At 39.9% G+C, this 12,651-nt stretch overlaps 1 protein-coding gene across 1 annotated transcript in view; it reads right to left on the bottom strand.

Annotated features, from left to right (window-relative positions):
• The window catches only part of kirrel3b (kirre like nephrin family adhesion molecule 3b), a 150,427-nt gene that overhangs the window by 28,058 nt on the left and 109,718 nt on the right, over positions 1–12,651 (bottom strand). The window contains 3 exon segments of the mRNA XM_034548647.1: positions 5,099–5,123; positions 5,125–5,254; positions 11,379–11,544. Of these exon segments, the coding sequence (XP_034404538.1) occupies positions 5,099–5,123; positions 5,125–5,254; positions 11,379–11,544 (321 nt within the window).

Consider the following 12,651-nt stretch of genomic DNA (forward strand, 5'->3'; position numbering starts at 1 on the left):
TCCTTCTCATTTTGGCAACATCACCTGTACATACTGTATTTAGATGCTAATTTGTCCACGCCTTGGTCCAGATGAACTTTCTGCAGGAAGAAAAATGCTGAGGTGGATGTAAATCATGAGCATTAAAGTGATGATAAAAGAAATACCGCTGTGGAATGCATAGGGTTTCTAGGCTGGTGTAAGCTCTAGCTCTATGTGCCGGGTGTTATGTTTAGAATCATTTTGATTGCTGTAAGAAAAAGGAGCAGAGAGAGAAGAAACAAAAGGCCACCTAGGCTTAGAGGTGGGCGGACTACGAAATGTTGCGAAGGGCACACAGGACTGAGAAGAGTTTTAATTACTTTTGATGCCATTAATATTATCTCACTAATACGGTCAATTCGAACACTCTTGGCAGGACAAAAAAATGACACTATTAATTCTGAATATTGGGACTGACACAAAAAAAGAGACATGCTCAAAAATACTAGAGTGTGTACATTCTCAGTATCCACGGTTTCGGGGGAATACACAATCATTTGGAGACAGTAACTCATTTTCTGTCTTACAGAGAGTGATCAGAGCATCAGCATCCATTAAATCTAAATGGATGCTGACACACAATGTCAGAGACATATTTGCATGGTATTTGTATTCGTTTGCTGTGGACTCGTAATTTCCTACTTTTGATTAGGAAAAGTTCAATTAAATGACATTTGAAGGCTCAGATAACTCAGCAAGGCAAATCTAATGGTGGACCTAAGAGTACTTAAGTCACACTTTCCACTTTTGACTTCGTACCCTGACCAAAAATGGGTTAAAAGCTCTTCCCAAGGATCAAAGGGACTTTCATGTACCTCAATGAGATGTTAGAAGCACAGGAGTGGTTGTAGAGTGGACTCTAGCCTCAGCAACTTACTGTATCCGGCCCTCAACAGGGTCCTATAAGAGTAGCCGTCTCACCAGATAACCATTAATCTCTCTGGTGAGACTTGTGCATATTGCAGCACCCACTAAAACATGTCATTGAACGGCTTTAAATTACCAATTTCTAATCATAGAGGTCTTGGCAACAATCTCCATCCAAGGTAATGAAGATTGTTTTATTTATTTTTGGATATTTTGAATAACAGAAACTGTCCCTTTTTTTTTAAAATTTTCAACCCCCTCCAAAAAATATAAGTCAATTAATGAATTTACATTAAACTAAATGTAGACTGCGGTTTTTCATAGCTCTTTTATATGTTAATGTAAATTATTCATCCTTAGTGTAAGTATATTTTTAATAATTTAGAGGCACAGAAGCAGCCCTGGAACAATCACATAACACACATCAACAAAACATGACTTCTATGCAACATTGCATCTCTCTCCGGCTTTTCACTTATATGCATGAATATTGCATAATTATTACAAGTGACTTTTTAACTGTAGTGATTGTACCTGAGTCCTTGTATTGTATTTTTATATATTGTTGTTGTATTTGTGTTTGTTGCCTTTATGGACCTCATGAGTCTGGAATAAAAGAAATATATATGATATATATGGCCAAACTAAATAATAAACTCTCAGATGAAATCTCTGAAATATACGTTATATGAGAACATATAAACTTTTGAGTGATGAATACGCAAACATGAACGGAATTAAGTAATAAATGATAGTAGCACCCAAACAGACCTTAACGTGCCCGAAGCCACAGAGACGTTGAATAATATTAGATGATAGAACATTACAAGGAGCAATCACTTGTGAACATATTTAATATCTGGGCTGGCCCTGACTAAATATTTTTCAAGAAGCATGCTGAGAGGTGAAGGTTTCACCTTTTCTGAGAAAGGCTCAATAGGAGAGAAGGACAGCGGGCAGAAGAAATAGAAGTTTGTTGTTCTGTTCCTCCGGCTGCAAAGAGGCAATCAATGCTCTCTTGTCTGGCCTTTTTTTTATATTCCATGAAAGTAGATGAACCCATCATGTTTTTAAGTAGTGAGCAACAGTGATGTGCCACAGATTCAGTGATTGGTTTTTTGGTGAAATATATTCTTTATCAGCTATGACATTACATGGTTTTATTTTTGTATTTCGGATGATTTTCTTTTTCTTCTAAATTTTTTATTTTTATTACTGGATTATGAAAATATTAAAATCCAAGAGAACTGTGCTCTTTATTTAATTTGTTTCGGCTGTGGAAGGCAATATCATTTTTGAATGAATATATAATTTGTTTCCACTAGTGGGTAATTTGTTCTGCCGCATAGCAATTAAAACATATAAAAACCATAACACATACAATATAACTTAGATACATACAGCAGTGACATAAACTATAAATGCTGTGTTGCCTTGTTCAGGTGTATGCTCATTTTAGAGTCTCTGCCAGTCTGTACGCGTGAGTCCAGGACTAATCCTTGCCTCACTGGCTGATTCTTTGTATATGTCATAACACACAGACAAAGCCCTGCTCCCTTTTAAAATCCAAGAAACCCACATTGGAGGACATTTGAGAACAATTTCCTGGAAATTACACTTGGAAATTATTGAAAAATCTAGACCGTCCAGATCCTTAATGGCCCCCTCTGGCACCTCTGGTGGTTGCACCCTTTGAAGGACCCAGCCCCCTGAATTAGGACACCGTTTTTTTATATGCTGCCTTCTCTGTATACCAACAGCAGCTTTCCATCAACATTTACCACTTGGTTATCCTACCACACAGGGGCGGAGCCAAATGTAAGCATTCAGGGCTCAGCCCAAGCGTAGTTAGGGGGTTCTGGGCCTTGCTCACCAAAGGAGTTTTATTTCCTATTTTTTACAGCCGCTGCATGCACTATTTTTCAAGCCCTTTGAGATCATAAAATGCCTAAAGATCTATACATCATTTGGCAAGATATAGTTATTGCCACCTTGAAGACATCATCCTGTGGAGCCTACAGTCCTATTTTATATGTAATTATTCTCAAACGGTCTTCATTAATTAGAAATCATACAACAACAAATGTTGAGGATGAGTAATTGCCACCTAAAAAGAGGCATTAACTGGTGGATGTGTGTTGTTATCCTGTACTGGATAACAACACAGAGAGACTGAGGGGAACGACAAAAAGTTGAAGGTATTTTAAAAAGCTAAAATATTCTGGGCCTTTGAAGAAAAACAGTCGATGCAGGTGCTCCAACCCCCCCGTTCTGCCCCATTCGACAGTGCCCTCTGAGGAGGAGCAATTGCATTGGCCAGACCAATCCAGAACATGGTGGTGTGGTCCCTTCAAGAGAAGGAGGTCCAAGTTACTCTGCTACTGTTCTGCCTGCCGGTATTGCATCATTTATTCATCCTGACCCTGTTTGTATTGTCACAGAAAGACTGCCTCGCACTACACTTTGTCTTTGCCATGCGCAATGCATTCATAAGTGGTTTTGCAGATTCCCAACCTCACAATTCTCCATTCTAACCATTTTTTAAACTTACTTAATCTAAAGCAAAACCTTGATTTGAGTAATCACAGGAGACTCATCTCTGTAAACCTTGAAAAGACTCATACAATGCACACAAAGACATGTCCTCTATAGTGGACATGTATTACTTGTTCGCTGCATGTGTTTTACAGTCCACAGTTGTGCTCAAAGTGCAGATCTGAATCATAGTTTACATTACTTTGTATTTTGTTTAATTAAACATGCAGCGTTTCGGATGATGTGGTGGAGCCCAGAACATTGTAATCGAATAAGGTAGCGTTGAAATTAAGCAAATTGATGCCCATCGCGAATGAATCAAAGTTCAATTATAGCACGTTTCATTTCAGGAGAAGCTTAATTTGAAAGTGGTACAAACTCCGGAGGCTCTGCTGAACTGTGCTGAACACTTTACCTGACAAGTCGAAGGAGGAGCCGGGGGGAGTGAGAAGGAAGGACGAGAGGGGAACAGCGCGAGGCTAAGCCTTGTGGGAGACGACTTGAATCTCGACAATTAGTCTCTGCTGTCGCTCAGTTGGATCTCACACTGAAAAAAAATGTTGTCGGGAGCCGTCTTAATTGTGTGAAGATCACATTTTGTGAATGCTAATTAGAAATCTGCTGCACTCATTTTCAGGGTTAAATCGATTGAATTCAGAAGCGAGAATGATGCTACGATGGCGAGCATTTATCACAGACACATCATTACACATGGTGACAAATCAGTTTAACATGTGGGCAGACTTCCCTCTCTGAATGCGTGACCAAAAAAAAAAACAACAAATTACGAGGACAAAACTGCAAGGGTTGCAAACACTAGCAACTGTTAATCATTTTTACTCCCGCGCCTAAGTTGTCCTGATCGTGCCGTGCCCGCTCTCGCCATGGTGTGCCTCTTGTGGTGCACATAATGAAATGAATTGGAGCCGTCAGTCATATTGCCTCTCTAAATAGCATTTTCTCTGCTTTATCTAGTCATACTTAATGGTGTTGAAGGGGCCCGTGAGTGATGCAAAAATCCCTTATGTTCGAAGCCCCTCTCTTACTGTGAACGGTTCTTGATCGAAAAAAGATTCCCTGACAATTGAGGCTGAATGTGTTTTACACGCTGGGCTACTTTGCCTGTTTTAGGAGGGGAAGTGTGCATGCTCTCGTCAAAAGATTGATGGCAAGAGCACGGCAATAAAAAAAGGTGGAGACAGCGTGTATAGTGCACACGCAGGCAGGTAGTTGAACCAAAAAAAGACAATCCCATTCACTGTTACATGGACAGCACCTTTGATATTTTATCATCGTGAACCAACAATGAAGAAGAAGAAAAAGCGATGCATCATCAATCCATCCACCCACCTACATGGTATGAAAGCAGAATGGAAACCAATTATACATATCCATCAGAGCCTAAAATGAATCTTAGATGTTTACGGGAGTGTTAGTCACGTATCCCTGGCAGACATGTTTCACGCCTCTACATGTGAGAAATACCTCAAATTACTGAGTAATGCATGCCATACGCAGACTTTCTTTTCCCCTCCCGATCTGCACCGATTTGCTGGCTAAGGGACTTCAAAAAACAATCACGTAACAAGATGTTGAAGAGTGAGAGTGACGGGAGAGAGGACACTGACAGCAATAAAGAGAGAGAGAGACAGAGAGGTAGAAGTGGAATACTTACGTTGGATGTCAATGGTGACACTGGTCATCCTTGCCATTGGGGACTGCCTTGTTGGAGGCCTTACAGATGATCTGCTGACCTGTCTCGATGTTGGAAGACGATAGGTAGAGCGTACTCATGGTACTTTCTCTCCTGCCATCCCGGAGCAAGGTCGTGCAGAGAGTAAAGCAACAGTAAGTAAAAGGGTGACCCCGAAGTCGCAGGCAGTTGTGAGGTCAAAATGTGTTTGGCCTCCAAATCTTTAACCATAAGGTTGGTTGATTGGTCTTTATCGATTGCTGCGCTTGGACTTTTTTTCATAATCAATAATCAGAACTTATTGCTATTTTGGGGCAGGTAAACACCAACTACTGCAGAACCAAACTTAAGAGTCAAATACATATTGGATTGTATCCTCAATAGCAAATTCCAGTTTTAAAGCGTTTAAAGAATATACAAACAGAGACAACGATATGTAACGAAACAGTTCACCGGATACGCTTTGACGGAGAGGGTGTAAAAGTGGGAAAAACAACAATAAAACAGCAGCAAATTCACGAACACACCACATGTTGTCCCTCAGAATACTCTAGCTGTAGTTTTTACTGCAAAGCTGATAGATGTGGGAAAAAAAACTATGTTTTTTTTTTGCCTTTTTATGTGTCTGGAGAGCTGCGCTCTAGTGCATGGCTTGACATACTCCACAAAGGAAATCAATCTTCTTTTCTGCGCTCATCCTCTGAGCCCTACAATGTAGGAGCCATCTGGAATCGGTTGCTAGCTCTCAGTAGCTCTCACTCTCCCTGAAACGCTCTGGGGAAGGCGCCGGGAGTCTAAGTTAACCAGTGCGGGGCAGAACAAAGACCCTGACTTGAACAATTGCGTGGGCAACGGGGCTCAGTGTGGTCAACCACAAAGTCAAGATGCATTTCCCTGCCATCTCTTTAAAGCAGGCTCACTGTTGCTTTTGTGCATTTGAAGAACAAGGCCCCTTGCTATAGCGAAACGTCAAACGTTTTCTCAAAATAGAAACTGAAGTGCTTTGTTGACCAGGGGGAGCTCATGGGACTTGCTTTTACTGCACTGCTACCTTTGGATTAGCCTCACAATGTATGGATGGCTTCATGGATATTTCCTTTACTTGCAGGAAAGATATTCACATCACGCCTCTACACATATACATATATATACGGTATATATAAAATTGTTAGTGTTGGAAGCCAAACACTTCTCCAAGGTTTGAATACAATAGTAAAGTTCTAGATAAACTAAGTTCAGATACGCAGCAAGGTACATTAATGTATATTTAGCCTCCTCGCAAAGTTCAAAAAAGAAAAAACGCAAGCATATGTATTTCAAGCACCACAATCAATACCCATTCATCGTTAGAGTCATCGTTAGGTCATTGCCGATGTACAAAAAAGTGGAAATTATCCCTTCATTTCTCTACTTTAATACAAGGCTGAAACTGTAATCTAACTTCGTGCCCCTCTCGAGCATACCACACCACACAATTTTATTAAAATGTCATTGAATTTTGTAAACCGGCATCAAGTACCTTCAAAATAAATCTTTTAATCAAACCACTTTATAGATTCAGTACATAAAGCTACCTCTTAACCTACAGTACAAAGTCTGCCATATTGGATTGAGGATAAACTACTTTTCTGCGTATTAATAAGCAATTTTGTAAGTATAAGGATATTATAGATGCCATCCATGTTCCTGTGAAGTGCAATTGAAAGTGAGGAACCATGTGATAAAATGGTTCCTCACTTTAAAAGTTGTGCGTGAGTCACTTCTAAAGCAGAAAGCATTAGCTGTCAGACGTGGGATACGTCAATGTAATATCCTTTCTGACACAATCAGGATTGTTTCCTTTGTCGCATCATGGGACCTGTCTGAAGTCATTAATCTTGGAAAGGGGGTTGGCTGGGCTGCTGCATATAATTCAACGCCATGCTACATTACCAATTGATACATTTTCATATCACTGCATGGAGCCTATGTGAACAATACCTTTCACCACGCTGTGGAGAGAATGGAAAAGGTAAGAAGACTGAGAGGTTTTTTTCAACTTATAAAGCCCAGCACCCTCAACCTGTTCAATTTGGGTTGAATGTTCGCAGACTTTTATTCTTGGACTAGGGCTGTGCAGATTCACACCACCCCTATTATCAACTTTTTGAATCATGTTGTGGTGTCATACTTATTTGTCACTGTGGCTTTTATTCTGAGACAGACTGTCACAACATGACGATAGCTAAGATAGCTTTACCTAAAGCTATAACTGGCAAGCTCAATGTTCATTTAACAAGAGTGTGACCTGTCAGTAGACGACCAGACAGTGGCTTCACAAAGCCAATCCAATTAGAAAATACAGCTGAACCAAATGGATTATCTACTGAATAACACTTGATGTGTTGCCAGCCAAGCTAATTCACCGTTAGCCCAAAACGGGCACCTTTAATCCACTCAGCTATATGAACAGCACTGCGAATCCATGATTCAAGTTCAAAAAAATATTTTGCTTATTACATACATACCAAAATGACCACAAAACTAAATTGTATAGATGTGCTAGATTAAACAGGATTACGGGTTATATTTTCTGAAATGTGTCTTTAAAGGCCAAATTAAAAAACAAAATGGCCAACCTTTTAGGATGGACTTCAACAATAAAGATATTTTAACTCAACTCTAATGTTTTTGGAAAACAAACAATAAATAATCTGGGATTTCTGTGAGCAGCGGCAGCAAAAGCACACCATCTTTAGACTTCTTTTTTAATGTGGTCCTGATTGTCCAATTATTTTTGGCTGCAGTAAACGGGGATGTTGGTGAATTGTATTATGGTTGTAGTTAAGAGGGCAATCTATGTCCAATCTTTCAACTATATAGGCTAACGTTTTAATGTGAAAACAACTTTATTTGCTAGCCATACAAAAACCTCATGCACAAATCAATGTAATATATCCACATACATAATACAAAAACACTCCACTACTAATGCAGTGAGTTATGAGTCACCACAAGCAAATAACAGGTTAGAAACCTTGCACCATACATTCAACATATCCGGTTAGATCTTGTGAATAATAGAGTGGAGAGAATATTCTCCTACTCTATACTTGTTTGCTGGAGGTGGCCGTAATGTCTCCAGGCCGATAACTCACTGGAAGGAGTGAAATGTCTTGATGAATGTATTTCAGATATTTGCACATGATAAAGCTTTTTTAAAATATAACTATGAATTCTGACCAATGTTTTATGAGATCTATGGAAACCTCTGCCAGGGATCGTGCAGAGTTTTCCAAGTAAGCAAAAGCTAATAATTCATATATCATTAATATTCTACTCACTGATTCAACACGCCTTTGATATGGTATCAAACCTATCTCTGGGTTATATTGGATTATTCATTTAAAATTCTGTTCAACACAAGGGTTTATTTCACTAAAACAGTTGATTGCTTTTACATTGTACAATTTGTTTATGCAAAAGTGAATTTTGAGCTTGGTCACTGAGGTTAAATAGATTTATTTGATTGTTTAATTTAACCCAACTCAAAAGGCCATTTCAAAAGTTGTTAAAAAGCAATTAATTGAAGTGATCTATATTTTATCTCAGACATTGTTGTTTTTATACTGAATGAACAAGGTTAATCTTTTAAAACTGGCACAATGAATTTATTAATGCTGGAAGTAAAACAATCATTGACATTAAGTTCTCCTCTACTGCTAGGGAAAACATACAGGTCTCATGATGAATACAAGTTAACACGTTTAATGCCAACTCAGATTGTATTGAGTAACTTTATTTGTAAATATTTCCCCGTCCTATTACTGAAATGGGTGCGACAAATAAAATATAATAAAAAGCTCCAATAACAGAAATAACTCTTATGAAGGGAGAGGGAAAAACAACGAATCTGAGCGATATAATAATCATCTACTTTGAGCACTTGTGAGACAAAGGGGTGGAAAAATAGAATGATATCCATCAACAGTAGCAGCTTTATGTACATTTTTGGAATTATATCTGATGTTAAACAGCAACACAATTTCACTGCACAGCTGAGAAGGAAAACGATAAAAAAAAGCACTATTCTGCTCTTGCCAGGAAGAACAGCTCATAAAAATGTCGTTATTTATTTATTTATTTTAAACCTCCCAACCCTGAGATAACTCCCATGCTCACCTCTCAGCTGGCCACCAGAGCATTCAAGAAAATAGAAATGTAGGGGAATGCATCAGCAATCATTTTTTTCAAATGATTTGTCACACCATTCCAGTGCAAAAGTATCATGGAGCAAGTGTGCACACCTCCAAACCACAGCTCAGACCCAGAGGCTGCATATCACAAACAGTCCTTTGCTGTTTGCCACTGAGCAGCTCCACTGGAGCAGATGGGAGATGAGTGTTTGAGGGAAGAGAGAACATTATTCATTAATTTCTTCTGCCCACATTTTCACAGCTCGTCTCCGTATTTGAACCATTCACCCTACAGTGAAAAGCTTCTGCCACGTATTTATTTAGAGAGCACCCTACATAATATACTAAAGTTATGTCCTTTGAAAGCTACCCTCACTAATGATGAGCTGTGAAATTCAGTGACTCTCTTGAATGGTAAAACCAACACACATTTTTGCTAAGCGATAGCTTTAACATGCCCCTCTTTTTAACCACTGGTCCAGCAAATAGTTTCCTAAGAGGTCATAGTGATGAGCTTGTGCAGGCCTCAGTGGGAAATAATCTTTGGGTCAGAACTATCATTAGATATGACACCATCAGGAAAGCCATTTTTGTGAATCGTCCACCGCATCTGCTCTCATTAGTCCTCTTGATCTGTCTTCTCAATCTCATCTGCGTTGAGCGATGGTGGAGTTGATTGTTATTTAGGGAGTCACGCTGTGGCTTGTGCAAAGCTTTTTCCTGCTTCAAACCGCAGCGTCTACTTTAGTTTCCGAGTAAGTACAGAGTAATCTGTTTCTCACCGTGAAGTCATTACCTTCCCTGAATGAGCAACGACAGATGTGTTTTTTATTTTCTGAAGACAAATAATTTGTATAAAAACCCAAATTGTTGTCCATTGTTGAGACCACAGCATGACTCTCGAAATAACAATCAACTCCACCATCGCTCAACGCCGATGAGATTGAGAAGACCATCAGAGCAGATGATTATGCTTACAAAATGTCCCACTACTGCGCTTTGGAGCCTCAAAAAAAAAGAAAAGGAAAAGACTCATCTTCTTCTGTTCGAACCCATTGCTTTTTAATAGTAGGCAATAGAGATACAAGGAAAGAGGGACATACTTGGGTTCTGAGCAGACATGTGAGCATCCATCAGCTACCAGCACAGAATGTCTTCATATCTGCCTTCGCTCTGGAAGGAGGTGAAGACAGGAAACGCGTTCTTCGCCCACCATTAGCAAGCGGCACCTCAAGCAATAGCTTTATTCAAATCGGCCTGGTGCCGTTCCGCGGTCCAATCAATGACATTTATCTGCTCTTTGAAAAAAGCCGATAATGGGATGAGGCAGCGCACGGAGTGAAGGAAGGCGGGGGAGGTGTTAGTGCTCTAAAGTGCCTGATCTCTTTAGGTCCTTTGTTTAAATAGAAATGGAACATGACAGCGTTGATTGCATGATTAGCCTTAAGGGTGAATGCCAGTCAAGAGTCTACGGGGTCAGGAGATCACCCCCACCAGGCTGGTGTGAACTATGTGCAATGGCATCGCAAGTGGGAACGGGATCCGTCAGTGAGAATCAGACTTCTCCGTGAAAACCATCGGACGGATTCCAGCACGCAAAGTGACATCGTAGATTTCACAACAGGTTGGGAACATGAAGGGAGACAAACGCCACTGAAGAAGGAGATCAAAACACCAGAGAGAAATGCAAAGTCACTGATAGTTCCCCGATCTCGCCATCTGCTTGTCTCAGTTGATTTGTTTACTGGGAGAAAAAAAAAAAAGGCCAGACATCTTTTTCTTTTTTTGTCTCGATCAAAACACAACCTGGATTTTCAAGGGATTTCATTTCAAAAAGCAGTCTGGATGCTGAGGCAAACGCCCACCAACTCAGGCAGTCACTCCGAAACATCTCATGGGTGTTAGGCACTTTTGCAGCAGTTATTTACAGCAAAGGAGGACATGCAAAACATTTAAAGTTACAGGTGTTTTTTTTTTTTATTATTCCGTATCTCAGGTGCATTTTATAAAAACACACTGGTCTAGAGAACCCTCTCCTTTGGTTACACTCTCCCCCTGTCCTCAAACATGGTATGACACAGACCGCTATGCTTACCTTGGAGTATGTGGCCCCATTCAGGACCTCTCCATTGCGTATCCAGATGATTGAGGCTGCCGGCTTGGCATTGTCAGCATGGCAGGTCAGATTGAGCGGGTCACCTGCCCTTAGGCTCACCACCGGCCCTCCGCTGATGACTGGGTCCTCCGGGGGAACTAACGATACAGACACAGGGAAAGAGAGAGCATTAGCCAAATGACAATAATATGATGACGAATGGGTCGTACGTTATTAGAACACCACCTACGGATTGTCAAATTAACATAGAAGACGTATGTAGATATGTAATGTGCATACATTTAGCTGGGTGCAGAATGATAGCTTATTGGCATGTCATGAGTTCACTATTGTTGTTTTAACATGCAGTTATCAGTCTGACATATTGCTTTTCCACAACATTGTGTGATACAGGAAGTCTGAAACACATAAGACAAAAACAAATCGCACAGTCAATTCTCATTTAATAAGAGTGCTCAACAATTTGGGTTTTTATACAAATTATTTGTCTTCAGAAAATAAAAAAACACATCTGTCGTTGCTCATTCAGGGAAGGTAATGACTTCACAGTGAGAAACAGATTACTCTGTACTTACTCGGAAACTAAAGTAGACGCTGCGGTTTGAAGCAGGAAAAAGCTTTGCACAAGCCACAGCATGACTCTCTAAATAACAATCAACTCCACCATCGCTCAACGCAGATGAGATTCCACCACCATCCATACAATACACACAGAAATGTCAGCATTACAAGTCATCCCGTCTCTGTATAACCACCCTTAGATGGATTTGCTCCACCATTTCTTCCCTTGGAGAAGAAAGCGTCACAACAGCTATATGTGCCTCTCAATGCCACTGATCAAAGTCAATTTTCTGTTTTTACCCATGATCTGTTTTTTTTCCCCCTTCATTTTTCATAACTCAAACTGCTGTGAATTATTGATTGACCTGAGTGCTCATTACAATGCAGATCTGGGACGAGATGAAATCAAAGGCTGCAGGCAGCTGCCATATTCCCCTGCAAAAGCATCATGATTGGAAGGAAGGTTATAATGGGTTAGATGTACGCTGTCAAACAGCACTTGGTTAGAAGGGGAGAAGATGTAATTGGGATACTGTTGATGACAATAAGTATAAAGGGGCTCTTTTATGGTCGATATAAATGAGAGCATAGTGTCACATCTTCGATGTTGCTCACTATTCATATAAATTACTGACAGGAAATCTTGATAACACTTTGCATTAGTCAGTCTTAGTATTAATTTG

The sequence above is a fragment of the Cyclopterus lumpus genome, chromosome 13 (genome assembly GCF_009769545.1).
Source record: "Cyclopterus lumpus isolate fCycLum1 chromosome 13, fCycLum1.pri, whole genome shotgun sequence".
NCBI classification, from domain to species: Eukaryota; Metazoa; Chordata; class Actinopteri; order Perciformes; family Cyclopteridae; genus Cyclopterus; species Cyclopterus lumpus.